The 15549-nt window shown below is 46.2% G+C and overlaps 5 protein-coding genes and 1 non-coding gene across 7 annotated transcripts; 5 read left to right on the top strand and 1 right to left on the bottom strand.

Moving 5' to 3' along the window:
• Nucleotides 1-47: 47 nt before the first annotated feature.
• Nucleotides 48-6285, top strand: LOC108162023 (probable splicing factor, arginine/serine-rich 6). 2 transcript variants are annotated; one of them, XM_017296516.2, is made up of 2 exons: nt 48-774; nt 5024-6285. In XM_017296516.2, the coding sequence occupies exons 1-2, from the start codon at nt 350-352 to the stop codon at nt 5373-5375; spliced, it is 777 nt and encodes a 258-aa protein (XP_017152005.1). In that variant the 5' UTR covers nt 48-349; the 3' UTR covers nt 5376-6285. The 2 variants fall into 2 exon arrangements, with proteins under 2 accessions (XP_017152005.1, XP_017152004.1); XM_017296515.2 differs by having other exon boundaries at nt 51-774; nt 5021-6285.
• Nucleotides 1405-3442, top strand: LOC108162020 (nucleolar protein 58). Its single transcript, XM_017296513.2, has 2 exons — nt 1405-2806; nt 3011-3442. The coding sequence occupies exons 1-2, from the start codon at nt 1536-1538 to the stop codon at nt 3291-3293; spliced, it is 1554 nt and encodes a 517-aa protein (XP_017152002.1). The 5' UTR covers nt 1405-1535; the 3' UTR covers nt 3294-3442.
• LOC117189200 lies at nt 2847-2919 on the top strand. Its single transcript, XR_004473256.1, has one exon. It is a non-coding gene; the product is annotated as a small nucleolar RNA SNORD53/SNORD92 (small nucleolar RNA).
• A 1490-nt stretch (nt 6286-7775) lies between the features above and the next one.
• On the top strand, nt 7776-10452 carry LOC108162019 (wee1-like protein kinase). Its single transcript, XM_017296512.2, has 5 exons — nt 7776-8392; nt 8455-8782; nt 8841-9548; nt 9605-9738; nt 9805-10452. Exons 1-5 carry the CDS (start codon nt 7954-7956, stop codon nt 9951-9953), a joined length of 1758 nt encoding a protein of 585 aa, XP_017152001.1. The 5' UTR covers nt 7776-7953; the 3' UTR covers nt 9954-10452.
• A 455-nt stretch (nt 10453-10907) lies between these two features.
• On the bottom strand, nt 10908-14219 carry LOC108161907 (5'-3' exoribonuclease 2 homolog). Its single transcript, XM_017296307.2, has one exon. It carries the CDS (start codon nt 14108-14110, stop codon nt 11360-11362), a length of 2751 nt encoding a protein of 916 aa, XP_017151796.1. The 5' UTR covers nt 14111-14219; the 3' UTR covers nt 10908-11359.
• A 37-nt stretch (nt 14220-14256) lies between these two features.
• On the top strand, nt 14257-15391 carry LOC108161909 (DNA-directed RNA polymerase I subunit RPA43). Its single transcript, XM_017296312.2, has 2 exons — nt 14257-14871; nt 14935-15391. Exons 1-2 carry the CDS (start codon nt 14326-14328, stop codon nt 15160-15162), a joined length of 774 nt encoding a protein of 257 aa, XP_017151801.1. The 5' UTR covers nt 14257-14325; the 3' UTR covers nt 15163-15391.
• The last annotated feature ends 158 nt before the right edge of the window (nt 15392-15549 follow it).

The raw sequence follows: 15549 nt of genomic DNA, 5'->3' as shown, positions 1-15549 counted from the left end.
GTTTATCGGATTATAGCGTCTCTGGGATTTCGCTCTCCATCCCATCTCTAAGCTGTCATTTGTTTGCAATTTAATATATCGATAACCATTATTTTCTGCTGTGCTACGCTACCCGGTAAATGCTGAAATGGTGCAGAAATAAATATAATTCTCTCACTAAAAAATTGGGAAAAACAGTCGCGTAAAGTAATGAAAAGCAACCGCCAGTTTTTCTAGCCGACAGTGTTTCCGTGAGTGCAGTGTAAAGTACATTTTCGTACCGCATCGATTTTTTCTGCTGCCGCTGCTGCTGCCGCTGCTGCCGCTGCCACATTAACAGCCCCAAGCTAAATCAAAAACTACATTCACAATGTCGCGGCATCCGAGTGACCGCAAGGTTTATGTCGGAGATTTGGGTAATAACGCCCGTAAAAATGATTTGGAGTATGTGTTTGGAGCTTACGGCAGTCTGCGCAGCGTCTGGATTGCCCGCAACCCCCCAGGATTCGCCTTCGTGGAGTTCGAGAGCGCTAGAGATGCAGCGGATGCGGTACGAGGTCTAGATGGCCGCACTGTTTGTGGACGCCGAGCTCGGGTGGAGCTGTCGACTGGTAAATACGCAAGATCTGGTGGGGGAGCAGGAGGAGGCGGCGGCGGAGGAGGAGGTGGCGGAGGTGCTGGAGGACGCGACCGCGGTGGTGCTGGTGGCCGTGGGGACGATAAGTGCTATGAATGTGGCGGCCGTGGACATTTTGCCCGCCATTGCCGTGAGCGTAAAGCAAGACAGCGACGCAGGTTAGTAAAAAATTTCATTCATTATTGTTGCATTTTTTTTTTCATGAAACATGGCGATATTTTCGCATACATACAGGGATATTTATGTGTGTATGTATGCGTGAGGATGTTCTATAGAACATTTTTAAATTGTTTTGAGTGTGGGGAGAAAATTAGCACTGCTTGTGCTGTTAGGCGCGTTATGTTAAATAACACTACAATGTATGTCAATATGTGCTGTTAGACGCGAAATGAAGTTGAACAAAATGTGGCTTTTATGCGCAAGCCGCTGCTTGGTAACAGCGTACACGTGCTCGTTACAAGGTATTGGGTATTCGCATATTCAAGGGTATATCTTATTTGTGTTTGTTTAATTAAAAGTCGTACATACAAGTATTCATAAGTGTTGTTCGGCGAAATACGGCCGAAGATGTGAAATTTAGCATGTTAATATTTATAGTCATACCTAATTAATAACACTTGTGAACAAATACCGGGTATCATATGATCGGGACGCTTGACTACATCGATCTCTTACTTCAAGTGCGTTTCTTCGTGGTGAATTAGTCTGCAGCGTGATGAAGTGGCCAGAAAGGTGCTGTTAGGCGCAAACTGTACGGCAACCCTGGCCGCCGCTCGCATACACGTGCTTACGCTTCATTTTGGATTTTTCTTTTACACGCGGCATACAGAAAAGAAGGTTAAGTTTCGTGCCGACGTCTGGGTGTTTTATTAATTTTTCATAAATAAAAATTAAAACTAAATGAGCACAAAGTGACACAATGTTTGTGCTCTACGAAACGCCGGCGGGCTACGCTATTTTCAAGCTGATGGATGAAAAGAAGCTCGAACAGGTCGATAATCTGTACTTGGAATTTGAGACTCCGGAGAAGGCGAACAAATTGCTGAAATTGAAGCATTTTGAGAAATTCAACGACACCACAGAGGCGCTGGCCGCCGCCACGGCAGCGGTCGAAGGCAAGGTAGCCAAGCCCCTCAAGAAAACGCTGAAAAAGTTGCTAATCGACGAAGTGCAGTCGCCCTTGCTCGTGGCCGATGCCAAACTGGGCACAGCCATCAAGGACAAGCTATCGATGCAGTGTGTGTACAACACTGGTGTCCAGGAGCTGATGCGTTGCATCCGCCAGCAGGCGGACAGTCTGCTGGGCGGTCTGCCCAAGAAGGAGATGACGGCCATGGCCCTGGGTCTGGCGCACTCTCTGTCACGCTACAAGCTGAAGTTTTCGCCCGACAAAATCGATACCATGATTGTGCAGGCCCAGTGTCTGCTCGATGATCTGGACAAGGAGCTGAACAACTATATGATGAGGGCCAGGGAATGGTACGGCTGGCACTTTCCCGAGCTGGGCAAGATCATAACCGACAATGTTGCCTTTGTGAAGACCATTAAGCTGGTGGGCACCAGGGACAATATGGCGGCCGCCGACTTGTCCGATATCCTACCCGAAGACGTTGAGGAGAAGGTGAAGGAGGCAGCCGAAATCTCGATGGGCACTGAGATCTCCGAGGAGGATGTCCTGAACATTCAGTGCTTGTGCGATGAGATTATCTCCATCAATGACTATCGCACGCATTTGTATGACTACCTCAAGGCACGCATGATGGCCATGGCACCCAATCTTACGGTGCTGGTCGGCGACACAGTCGGTGCCCGTCTCATTGCCCATGCCGGTTCGTTAATCAACCTGGCCAAGCATCCCTCATCAACAGTACAAATTCTGGGCGCCGAAAAGGCCCTCTTCCGTGCCCTCAAAACCAAAAAGGACACCCCCAAATATGGTCTTATCTATCACGCCCAGCTGGTGGGACAGGCGAGCCAAAAGAACAAGGGCAAAATGTCACGTTCGCTGGCGGCCAAAGCATCGCTGGCCACCCGCGTGGATGCCTTCGGTGAGGAGGCGACCTTTGAGCTCGGTGCGGCGCACAAGGTGAAGCTGGAGGCTCGTCTTCGCCTGCTGGAGGAGGGCAATCTGCGAAAGTTGTCTGGCACGGGCAAGGCCAAGGCCAAGTTTGAGAAATATCAAGCCAAGAGGTATGTATTGCTAGAGACAGAGAGAGCGGCTGCAACTCATTTCCTATGATGATATCAAAAAGGTTTCGCATATATCTGATTACTATGACGATAAACCTTGGCTGTCTGAGTGAAATTTGGGTTCCAGTCTCTTTCCAGACATCTCTCCGAGATGCTGATTTGTCTCTATATATTAATGTATTTTTATTTCATGAAACTTTGCAGTGAGGTGTTCACGTATCAACCCGAGGCGGATAACACATTAAATGTGAAGAAACGCAAACACTCGGAGGCCGAAGAAGAGGAGAGCACACCAGTCAAGAAGGAGGTCAAGGAGGAGCCAGCCGAAGAGGATGCGGAACTAAAGTCCGAGAAGAAGAAAAAGAAGAAGAAGAAGCAAAAGGATGAAGAGGCACCCGAGGAGGAGCCCAAGCCAGAGCCGGAGCCCGAAGAGGCACCAACTCCAGCCAAGAAAAAGAAAAAGTCCAAGAAGGAGCAGCAGGAATAAAGACTCTTGGTTCTTTGAGGGGGAATAGTTTTTAGGCTCTTAACTTGTAGCATTTCATTATACATTAGGAGAACAGTAATATATAATTATCAGCCAGAGTAAAGTTTATTTGTTGTACATTAGAAATAAAATGTAATATTCACAAAACATATATTCTGTTTGTATTTCAGGACTATATCTTATATGTTTTGTATCTTTCTGAACCAGCTCTTTTATGTTATGGTGCTTTGAGAGTCAATTTTCTAACAAGTGAATTGAACGCAAAGAAGGCTAGGCGTTCGTAGGAGATGCTTGCAGCTCCGTTCTGATCGTTGCATACGTTGATGGCTTTGTCTTGGTCATGGCACGCGATGTCAGATCCGTCTTGATCCTTGAAGATCGTTGATCGTTTGATCTTCGTTGGACATGCTTCCTGTTACGTCTTTTCTCTGTGTAGATTTGTAGAACAACTAGTAAATAAAACCTGAAGCTACGGGAAACAGCTAAGGGAATAGTTTGATTTGTCTCAAATCCCCTTCCTTATGATTCTTTTGGTGTGGCAACATTTGCAGCAAATTAAATTCTTCAATCGAATCTTTCTCCCTCCGAGAGTTGCAAGAAGTCTGCTGCTGCTGCGATTTGTTGCGGTGTAGCGCTGGCAACCAATGAAGCAGAAAGGTTTTACGTCAGCAGATAGGTAGCAGGGGGCTTGCATCATGCACACCATTCATCAGCAGGCATTCTGCGGTCCCCAATTGCCAGAGTATAAAAGCGAATGCTTCAATTGGGAAGTGGGTTCAGTGTAGAGGCAACATACCATGCGATATGCGGGGCCATTTGAAGCTTCTGTTGGTCCTGGGCCTGCTGCTGACGTACGCGGCGGCAAAGAAGAAGGAGGCCTCCTCCGAGGAGGAGGAAGAGGATGGTGAAAAGTACGAGAAGAAGAAATACGGCGACGAGGAGCACAAGGGTGGCCACGGCCACAAGGAGCACAAGGAGTGGGAGGAGGACGAGAAGAAGCATCACGAGGAGGAGGACCACGAACACCATTATGGCGACAAGGGCGAAAAGAAGAAAAAGCACTACGATGAGAAGGACGAACACGGGGAGAAGCACGAGCATGGGGCCCACAAGAAGGGGGGCAAGCACCATCACAAAAAGAAGCACAAGAAGGGCCACAAGGAGATGGAATACCACAAGAAGTTCAACAAGGACGAGTATTACAAGGAGAAGAAGTTCTACGACGACGAGCACAAGGGCGGCCATCACAAGAAGTTCGGCAAAGAGCACAAACACCATGCCGAGGAGCATGGGGAGCACAAGAAGGGCGAGAAGCACGAGGCTGGCAAGAAGAAGGGCCACAAAAAGCACAACAGTCACTACAAGAAGGGCCACCACGACGAGGATCACAAGAAGTATAAGAAGGAGCACAAGTACGGTGACAGCCACGAGGAGAAGGAGGAGCATGGCAAAAAGGGCTCGAAAAAGCACGGCCACAAGCACTACAAGAAGAAGGGAGGCAAGCACTGAGTGGTTTGCGATTATCCATGGGATCTGTCTCTCTAAATACCTTTAAAAATTGTGATCTGTTGTAGTTTATTCGAATAAATCTCTGAGCAATGTAGGATTGATATTTTCTTTGCGCGTAGTATCTAAGAGAGAGTATTGTGGGACTTGTTGGGATTGTACTGTTTTTATTATTTGAAAAATCATGAATAATTGAGATCCTGGTCTTGGTTTCATTCTAGAAGCAACTCGTTCAGCAGATCTCGTAGCACATCCCGTCGCCGTCGCACTCGCTCCAAGTCTGGTGGCACTCGTTCACGCAGTCGCTCCGCTGGCTCTGTAGGCGCTGGTGCTCGCCGCTCTGGCCGCTCAAATGGACGCGATGAGAATGGTTCGGTGTCACGCTACAGCGACCATGAGCGCAATGGCAGTGGGGCAGTGGACGCATCGCCGCCGCCACCTAAGCGCCGCTACGAGGATGATGATGATGAGCGGGATAGAGGATCACGCTCAGCATCGCCCCCAGTGCGTCGTGGAGGATCACCACCACGCCGTCGCGGCGATTCGTCGGCCTCGCGATCCGTGTCCCGGGACTAGCGACGACAGACGGATGCAGACGATGGCCGCAAATTCAAGAAGAAGAAGAAATAGTACGTGGGGCCTGAGAGCTGCAGCCAAGAAACAAGAATCAGCGCGAAAGGGGCAACTGGGCAACAAACTCCCCCTTCATTCCCTCACACACCACACCCCCAATACATATATAACAAAAACACAACAAAACTAAACGAAACAAGAGACAAACAAAACATTTTACAACAACAAAACAACACTTTCTTCACGCAATATACACAACATACAAACATTTTAGTTGTCCCCCAAAACCATCTTAGCTTAGGGTTTTAATTTATTGTCTAAGGGAAGTACGCATTTGTAAGTACTTTTTGCTATCGCGACAAGACCTGGATGAGAAAACACACACAAAGATCCCAGAACAAAGAGCGCTTGAAATATCAAAAATAAAACATCAAAATTATAAATTCTTAAAATGGAGATCGGCGGCAGCCGGCGTAAAGAGGGACATCCGAACCGAACATCGATCTAGTCACACCGTTTGCTATGTAAATTGATTTGTGCTTCTGATTTGACAACCAGACGATATAGACGATGCCTGGAACGATACTCGAATATGTAGGAGGCGGAACGACGCATTCGTGTGTTTCTCACTGGGGAATAAAGCGCCAGCATATAAATACAACACCCCTCATACCATAATATATCATAACATAACATCATTATGTCAATTCTCTTCAATTCATGTGTTACCGATCGATCCCCAAAAAATACATACACTCTTGATATTTCAACTTTCAAAATTTGTATGGTGTTGTTTTTTCTTTTAAATATTCATATGATTGCAAGACCTGCTACAATGCGAAATTAAAAAACCATGTTCATACATTGAGGTCATAGTTAAGAATTTAAGAAATAAAAATATGTATGAATTCTTGATGTGTGTTTGAACTATATATAGCAAATGCGCTGAAAACTAAAATACAAAATTATTCAAATCAATAAATTAAATGCCAAAAAACACATGTTGTCACATTTTTACCCATAGAAAATGGTTTAATATTAATACAATTAGCCTTAGGTTAGCTGAAAACATATTTAAAAACTCGGACAAAAAACCAAAACGGCACGCTGCTGACTTAGCTGTAAACTGAAAAAGCTCACCGAAATCAGCAATCGATCTACAAACATATAACTACAAAAATAGGAACTTTTGGGGTATTATTTGAAAACGAAGAAGTTTTTCGTAGAAGCCCGATTCCGACAAATGATTGGCAGCCATAAAATATAACTATATGCAATATTTCGTTGAGATAGTTTCCTAGCTTAGAGAATAGTTTAACAGAAATAGATGGACACGGATAGCTATCAGAAAATCTTTCAGCTCAGACGAGCCGAGCCAAGTTTATGCTGGCTTAAAACAGCTCAGCTCTTAATTTGGAAAGCTTTTTGAGTTCAGCTACGCTTACAGCTATAAAAATGCTTGAGCGATTCGTATAGAGAAGCGATCATAGCAAAGATCGTATATACTGGGCAAAAATAATTGCTTATTCATTTATTACAGTTCAATCATTCAAGCATTAATATGACAATCACCCTGTATGATTTCAACCAAAGGATTAGAGTGCAAAATATTGTATTTTCATCAATATCAGTTTGTACCGGTGGCTTGCTGGTCTTCAACGCTGAGATAATCCATTACGATTTCCCAGCAATCCTCGTTTAAATTGGGATCAGCTGCAGAAGACGGTATTATTTTGTCATTCTGTGCATCATCGGCCAAAGAACATGCTCTCTGAGTGGAGCTACAGTCCCACCTTCAGCCAATCGGCATCGTCTAAGTTCTTCAAAGGCGAGGACTCGTTCAGCTGCGTTTCTGATGTCATTGCAATGTTATCCTGATACTCAATGATCCACAGACCTCGCTCGTTGTCGAAATATTTAGCCTATTCGTCTTCATCAGTCGCAACTACAGAAAAGTTTTCAGGCCTCTTTGTTTGCACATCAAAACATGCCGGCGGCGAGTCCGGCTGGACCATTTCCATTTCCAATCAATTACGTCCATTTTGTCCATGAAGTCGAGCTGATGCCTTTCTTTAAAAGTTAATTAAAAAATTAAAGATGTTATCGATACTATCGCGTACTATACTAATGTTACTTGGAACTACATGCATCTAAGGTGATCATGGTGAACATTTTTAATTCGATCACTTCAATAGTAGTTCCTTTTTGTTTTGCACTATCAAGTATAAAATGGTATATTTAATCCATTTTTTGGTATATAATTAGCTCGGACAATGCTAAGACTATCCATTGGCAGTTTCTAAAGGCATCATGTAAAAAAATTTTCTCGAACGTAAATTTTATCATAACCAATATAATAAATAGATATATCGACAACAGAACTATAGCGTTCCGATAACTTTTTGCCGGAGCAACCCTGTAGCCGCATTAATCGCATCGCATTCCCAGTTTAATTCTGTATTGTGTTTGTTTTCATTCTTTTATGAAAAGTCGTCCCCCTTTTCATCTATAAGATATTGTTGTTAAATTTGTAAAGCCACATTGTTAAATTGCGCGCAGAGGCCAAAAGACGGAAGCTACAATGGCATTTCGCCAGACGGAACACGAAATGAGCGTCACTTCGCTGGAGCATCTCGACTCGAGTGTCGAATTGCGATCGCGTACGCCGTCGCCGCAAGTGTTTAATCCGCGCAAGCTGCGCTTCGCCGACGATGACTTTGACAAGGACCAGCCGGAGAGCCTGAGTCCGCAGCACAAGAAGAAGGCGGCTGCAGACGTTTCTATGTCACCACCATGCCAAAAGGTTCGTGCCCTACGATTGTTCAGCACTCCTGCCACACCAAAGACCATCCTGCAGAAATCGCAGTGCAGCAATCATCTGTCCGCTGCGGCAGAGGTAGTAAATGCCTCTCGCAGGGAGGAGCTCTTCCGCTTTTCGGAGCGCCCGCGCTGCTTGCCACTGCACAACCGCAGTATGCAGCCCCAGGACACCGCCAATGTGAATCCCTTCACACCAGACAGTGAGTTCTCATTGAGAGTCGTCGGCCTGTGAATAAATTTATGAATGATGTGTTTGTTTCAGGTCTCCTGGCCCACAACAAGAAACGGTGTCGCACCCAAGTGGGTTGCGAGAATCTCAACGTGAATGCTATTCAAAAATATTTACTCAGCGATACCTGTGATGATGAGGGCCCCGAGGACGTTGGCGATCCGATGCGCGAGATACACCAGGCCCCCAAGCGCCTGGCCCTGCACGACACGAACATCAGCCGCTTCAAGCGGGAGTTCATGCAGGTCCGCGTGATTGGTGTGGGGGAGTTCGGTGTTGTCTTCCAGTGCGTGAATCGGCTCGATGGCTGCATCTATGCCATTAAAAAGAGTAAGAAGCCAGTGGCAGGCAGTTCCTTTGAGTAAGTAAGCGCGTTTTATGCCCACTGATCATCGCCTAATCCGTGGATTCTCTTCTAGAAAACGTGCCCTGAATGAGGTCTGGGCCCATGCAGTTTTGGGCAAGCACGATAATGTAGTGCGTTATTATTCCGCCTGGGCGGAGGATGATCATATGTTGATACAGAACGAGTTCTGCGACGGCGGCAGTCTGCATGCCCGCATACAGGATCATTTCTTGGGCGAGGCCGAACTGAAGATTGTCCTGATGCACGTGATCGAGGGCCTGCGCTATATACACTCAAATGATTTGGTCCACATGGACCTCAAGCCCGAGAATATCTTCTCTACGATGAATCCCACTGCCCACAAGCTGGCGGAGGCGCAGCCGCAGCAAACCAAAGATGATGATGGCATGGACAGTGTCTATGAGGAGCTACGCCATACGGACATCGGTGATCGCACATACAAAATCGGTGATCTGGGCAATGTGACGTCCGTCAAGGAGCCGAATGTGGAGGAGGGCGACTGCCGCTATTTGCCCAAGGAGCTGCTCAAAGATGACTATTCGGATCTGTTCAGGGCGGACATATTTTCGCTTGGCATCACACTGTTTGAGGTGGCAGGCGGTGGACCACTACCCAAGAATGGCCCCGACTGGCACAAGCTACGAAACGGTGAGGTGCCCTACCTGTCGACACTGAGCAAGGATTTCAATGAGTTGATAGCCCTAATGATGCATCCCGATCCGGATCAGAGGCCCACATCACAGTCCATTTTCAGTCATCCGTAAGTTTGTTAAACAAAGCCCTATCAAAGTATTCTTCAACTAGATTTAATTGTAGAATTCTGAGCGCCGTTGACTCCAAGAGCAAGCTGCAACTCGGCCTGGAGCTGACCATGGAGAGGCGCAAGAACGAGATACTTATGAACAAGCTAAGGGATGCAAAGAAAACGATAAAACAGCTCGAGGCGAAAGGTGAGTGAAACGATGCAGGTCCTTTCTATACGATTTCTGGTTATTTATTCGTTCTGTTCAACCCAGTTAACCTCTTCACTGTGACAAATAATCCGGAGAGTGTGGAGGGTCAGCGATGCCTCCGCTCGTTCACGCGACGTACGCGCACACCCTTCAACACCCATGGCCGATATAGCCTGGGCGATCGCAACAAGAATGTTATCACCAATGTTTGATTAGCGAGAGACAGAACTCCCTCGAAACCAAACCAAAAACTCTTCCGAATCGAACGTGAACAAAGCTCACATTGGGTTTAGTTTTTAAGCTCTACTCCTACTCTCGAATATGTAGTACTAAAAACTCGTATATCTTTTATATTTTACAGTTTAATCTCCTCCACATCCTCATCTACATATATATCGAGGCATTCGTAATATGTCTATGTATTTATCATTTTTTTTGCAGCTGAGTGTAAACTTTCTTAATCGGAGAAAATCTTTATACATAAAAGAAAATTCAAAAAAATACCCCCACCCCGTCCCCAATCGTAGCAACTAAGCGAGTTGTAGCATCTAAGAAGTATCTTCTGTAAAAAAAAAAAATGAGAACTGTTTTCGTAATTAAACTATTTATTGTTAAATGGAATCGCGGGAATCGAAATTATAACATTTATCACATTCCATACGATCGAAATACATAGCCTAATGGCTATTCAATAAATGTCTTATTTTATTGCGAAATTTGAGTAAAAGTATGCCGGATGAAGAGAAGGAAGTCTTGAATTAAGCTAAACAAATGATTGGTTGTGTCTTGATAAGATTAAGAAGAACAGAAATTACAAAATACAAATGTTTATTCAGTGATTATTCTAGAGAAATGATTGCAAACAAAAAAAATATTACATCCGGAAATCAATTGATTTTTGTATTCCTAATTTAAAGACAATTTTTTTTCAAGGTGAAGTTTTGGAAAAATTGTATATAGCAGATCTGATAGATAGATATCAATCTATCAATTATAAATCGTGAAATGTTTTCGATGTTTTATATCTGAAATGAATTGATTTATTTTTTCCTAATTATACAATTTTAAGGTGATGTTTTGGTAAAATTGTGTTTGATAGATAGTGCCTCTATCTACCAATCTATCATATCTTGTGAAATGTTTTGAAATACAAAAAAAATAAAAAATTAAAAAGTAGAAAGGTTGACATCCTCGTTTACATGTTTATTCTTAATTTTAAGACTTTTTGTATTGAAGTATTTGTTAAAATTGTATATAGTATATGGTAAGATGATACAAAGTACCCCTAGGAGGACTGTCTATTAATGGTGTGGTATTGTACTGCATAATATAGGCGGGGTTCTACAATTTGAGTTGAATTTGATGAGTGTACTAATATTGATACCCTAGAGGCACTGGCATTAATAAAGGCAGGCGGCTCGTGTGTGCAAAATCTGTTGATATCTTCTGCTGTACAGATCAAAAGATATCAACCATGATATACAATATATATTGAGGCACTAAGGTAACAATGAATGTTCCTGGGAGTTAACTGTGGTAGATTATTGCTTTATTAAAATGTTTGATAGTACTTCTATTTGTGAGAGCAGTGCATTAATTGTTCTGTGTGTGTGTGCGTTTAAAATCTTCTATAGTTTTGAATCTGCTGCTGCTGCTGCTGCCTATTGCCACCCCCACCTTGCTGGTAGTTCCTTTGCTGACCATTGTAGTTGTTGTAACTCCTTTGGCCCTGCTGCTGCTGCTGTCCACCGTCCTGTGTGTACCTCTGGTTCTGGTACTGTTGCTGCTGGCCACCACCGTACTGCTGGCGGTTCTGATAGCTACCCTGACCCTGACTCTGATAGCCACCACCTCGTCCCTGGTGCTGCTGGTTGTAATTATTGTTGTAGTTGTAATTGTAGTTGCGGCTATTGTTCTGATAGCCTTGTCCTTGTCCCTGCCCATAGCCGCCCCCACCGCCACCCTGATTGTAGCCCTGCTGTCCCCTGTCTCCCTGACCATTCCGGATGCCAGCATTCAGCATACGATGTCCTCCAGGTGCTACATAGGCCCTCGTCTGATGGCTATTAAAACCGATGACGGGTCCAGTCTTCCGGCCTTCGGAAGGCAGCACCTGCGGCGGATCAACGGCATCGGGCAGACGCTTGGCCTCGAAAATATAATCATCATCGTACTCGGGATCTATGAAGAACGTCGTCACAATAGTATTCCCGGTGATGTCCGGTAGGCCGGCAATCGGCGACGGCAGGCAGCCATTGATGGCAGTGTCTATGTCTGAACGGAGAATGGTGCCACGCATGCCATTGAACGAGATGGCATTGCACTGATCCTCGCTGTCGGTGCTCTCGGTAATCTTCTTCACCTTCTTGTAGTGCGGACTGGAGTTGCTGATGTAGAGAAAATTGTGGCCCTGCTTGTTGCGCTTCACCTCTGCGCCGGTCAACTGGGTGTAGTACGGGACGAGGGCCTTGAAGAGACGCTTCTCATCGACAAAGGGCAATAGGGCGACGCCCTGCCAGGCGAACTTCTTGCCATTCAGGTCGATCTTAAAGTCCTCGGGGTAAAAGTCAATGATGGGAGAGTCGGGACTGGACATTAGTTCGGCCCAGGGTTCGGGCACATGCGAGCTACTGGCCGCCGGGAAGACGCCCATCAACTGCTCGAGGGGATTGAAGGGTTTTGTTCCCTTCTCAAAGGCCGTCGACAGGCCCTGTATGTTAACAAAATCCGATGCAAAGGGAGCATAGTGATAGGGGAAGTACCAGTTCCAGGAGGCACACCCCTGGTAGTAGTACTTCAAGACCCAGCACAGACCTCGCACGTATTGCAGGGCCACTGCATAGCGGAACGAATGGTTCTCGGGGGCCACATCGAACTTGGACTCGTAGTAGCGGCTCTTGAAGCCATCCTCCCACAAGCGCACCTCATCGTTGTCCTCTTCCTCGTCCTTTGTGTCCTCGTTGGGGCGTTTTTGTCCTGTTCTCAGGGCAGCAGCTTCCTGCTTGTAATTGGCAATACTCGATGGCTGCCCGTTGCGCCCACCGCCAACGGCCGTTGGCCCAAACACCGACTGATCCAAAGCGCTGTGGTCCTGCCTCTGCCTCTGTTTCTCGCGGGCCTTAAACTGCTGCTCGCGCCGCTGGCGACTCTTGAATATCTGATCCTCGGCATTGCCCAGATCCGTCATTATTAGTTGCACTCGATCGAGATTCACGTCCCCAGAGTCGGTCAGATAGCCCTTTGTCTTGTAGACGCATTTCTTGTAGAGCTCCACCAGACGATCGACGGCTCCCTCGCGTATCTCCAGACTGGGCAGATGGGGCAGGAAATCGTTGCCCACAAAGAAGCACATGAACACCCAGTCATCGAGGGTCCGCTCAAAGTCATATTCGAATGGTAGATTTGGCATCTCGAGCGTCTGCTTCAGGTACTCCCTGAGCACGCTCAAACGCACGAATATGAACTTCACCTCGGCTCCAATTGCCACATCGGGCTTGAAGTTGGCCCCTGACGATCCAACGGCACTGAGTCCTAAGCACTTGTCCATTTCGTGGCCAAATTGATTGCAAATATCGCAAGGCCTGGGCTTGTTCGGCAGGAACTCCTCCCGGATGATGGTGAAGTTCGGCTCGTGGGTCGCCAGGCCCAGCATGATCAGATCCGCATCGGCGCCGCAGAGTACATGCTGGGTGTTGGGATCGTGGTCGGGTTGGGCGCGCTGCTTCCGTATGTAGTCCATGATCTTGTGCTCGCCCTCGCCGGGCACATTGGCATCCGAAAGGATGACTTTGATGCCCTTCCATGCCGGGTTATTGTTCTGCCGATCGTGGACGTAGTAGTGAAGGCACTTGCTCAGTCTGTCCATGAACGGAGTGCCGGGCGTAATGCAATTGGAATCGAAGTGCTCACCCTTCTCCTTCTCGGGCGGCAGCTTGCAGCCGCGGGTCAGCAACTCCTCGCGGATTCGTGCTATCTCCATCCGCTTCTCGGTGGTTTCCTTGGCCGCACGAAAGCGTCGCGACCGCTGCTGGTTCATCTTGGCCCTGGGCGCCACACCATCAATGGCCATGTAGAGCACCTTTCGCGGCCGAACAATGCCAAAAAGTCGATCGATGCAATCGAATATGGCCACCATCATCTCGTCCTCGTTCTTGGGCGCGGGCTTGTCCTCCGGATGCGTGCACGGGTGTATGATACCGTTCATGTCCAAGTACAGGTTATCAAACTCTACTCCATTCGGATTAGGGAGGGTGGCGTCCTCGTAGATATTTTTACCGGTATCCGGATCCACCTGCTTGTTCTCATTGCAATCAATTATCACACTCGCGTATTTTCGGCTTAGCCACCGAAAGAATGCTGGTACTCCCATCTTGAGAGCTGTATAAAATCGTTATCTTAATCTTTCTTATTTTCTTTGTCGTGATTTTTCCGTTTTTTCCACCTTTAATACAGCATGTTTCCACTAGGGATGGAAGAACATCGCTGCATCCTATCGGCACGAAAAACCATCGATAGTCGATTCATCGATCATCCGCTGGCAGAGAACATGTGGTTCGTCTCGGAGAAATAATTACATTTTATAAAATGTCGCGAATATTACAGAAATATATAAAATTTTCAACCCAGGAGTTGGAGACGTACGCCAACAATCCCGGGTCATGCGTGAATTGCGTCAACACGGACATGCACCTGTCGATGGGACCGTACGGCATGGCCAGTTTCAAGCATGCGCTCCACGAGCTGCTCATCCGCACAAAAGTGGGAATATACGATGCCAACCTATCTGCCATTGTGTTGGGCATTAAGAAAATCAAGGTCCTGGGCCAGACGGCAGCCTTGCGAGCGGATGATCCCAGCTTGCACTTGCTTATCAACGCGGACTTCTATGTCTTCCAGCCCGTGGAGGGGGCCGTCCTGAGTGGAGTTGTGCGGCACATATCCAAGCACCAGGTCAGCGCCATCATCTACAAGGTATTCAACACAATAATTCGCTTCACCAACAATAAGAACACCCGGGAGGGCATTACCATGGATCAGGACATTAATTTTCGCATCAAAAGCTTCAACATGAGCAATGTGATGCCCTACATCGAGGGAGAACTATTGCTGGAGGAGGGCCAAGAGCCGGTGGTATGTTACTCTTTGCGAGAAATTGGAAAATGTAATGTAATTCGTACTGTTTTATAACCGCAGAACCAATCCATCAAGTTTGGCAGCCCAGAGCCGGAGCAGGTTAGCCCAGAGCCGGAGGAGGTTAAACCCGAATTGGAGCTCGACGCACTAATAGAATTAATTAAAATGGAGCCCGGTATGGAGGCGCCCTCACCTAAGAAAAAACAAACGACAAAACGTAAAGCAGCTGAAAGGGACGACAAGCTGACAAAGAAAGTGAAAAAAGTAATAAAAGCAGAGCCAATATAGCTTTAAAATCCCGCATCCCCCCGTGTTTTTCACAATCTCTGATTAGTACAAATTAAGAAGTAGTACTCGTACTACACATTATGTAACTAGTGCCTCATCTATCCTCCTCTATGCTGTATTAACCGTTCAGTCCAAAAAACAATGTGAAATCAAGTTAATTTGATTAACACCCAAAGTCCAGACGATTTTTTTTGACAAAATAAACGCAGTTGCCTGCAAAAGACAAAGCGTTAAACAGACAGTTTAAAGACTAACGTCATATGTCACATATTGAATGAATGGATCCTTGGAATGATCGGTTAACTATAGAGACACTTCTGTTGGTTTTTTGCAAACATATTGCTGGTTATCTGTACCCCATTAGTTGTAAGACGTCTATCGAAGGCC

The sequence above is a fragment of the Drosophila miranda genome, chromosome 4 (assembly GCF_003369915.1).
Source record: "Drosophila miranda strain MSH22 chromosome 4, D.miranda_PacBio2.1, whole genome shotgun sequence".
Taxonomy (NCBI): domain Eukaryota; kingdom Metazoa; phylum Arthropoda; class Insecta; order Diptera; family Drosophilidae; genus Drosophila; species Drosophila miranda.
This window is presented reverse-complemented; position numbering and strand designations above follow the sequence as displayed.

Excerpts from the sequence above, each read along its gene's own strand:
- LOC108162023 (XM_017296515.2), top strand. The coding sequence starts at position 350 with ATGTCGCGGCATCCGAGTGACCGCAAGGTTTATGTCGGAGATTTGGGT. Across the intron at positions 775-5,020 it reads AAAGCAAGACAGCGACGCAG|AAGCAACTCGTTCAGCAGAT; the intron begins GTTAGTAAAAAA and ends GTTTCATTCTAG.
- LOC108162020 (XM_017296513.2), top strand. The coding sequence starts at position 1,536 with ATGTTTGTGCTCTACGAAACGCCGGCGGGCTACGCTATTTTCAAGCTG. Across the intron at positions 2,807-3,010 it reads GAGAAATATCAAGCCAAGAG|TGAGGTGTTCACGTATCAAC; the intron begins GTATGTATTGCT and ends GAAACTTTGCAG.
- LOC108162019 (XM_017296512.2), top strand. The coding sequence starts at position 7,954 with ATGGCATTTCGCCAGACGGAACACGAAATGAGCGTCACTTCGCTGGAG. Across the intron at positions 8,393-8,454 it reads GAATCCCTTCACACCAGACA|GTCTCCTGGCCCACAACAAG; the intron begins GTGAGTTCTCAT and ends TGTTTGTTTCAG. Across the intron at positions 9,549-9,604 it reads CAGTCCATTTTCAGTCATCC|AATTCTGAGCGCCGTTGACT; the intron begins GTAAGTTTGTTA and ends ATTTAATTGTAG.
- LOC108161907 (XM_017296307.2), bottom strand. The coding sequence starts at position 14,110 with ATGGGAGTACCAGCATTCTTTCGGTGGCTAAGCCGAAAATACGCGAGT.
- LOC108161909 (XM_017296312.2), top strand. The coding sequence starts at position 14,326 with ATGTCGCGAATATTACAGAAATATATAAAATTTTCAACCCAGGAGTTG. Across the intron at positions 14,872-14,934 it reads AGGAGGGCCAAGAGCCGGTG|AACCAATCCATCAAGTTTGG; the intron begins GTATGTTACTCT and ends TTATAACCGCAG.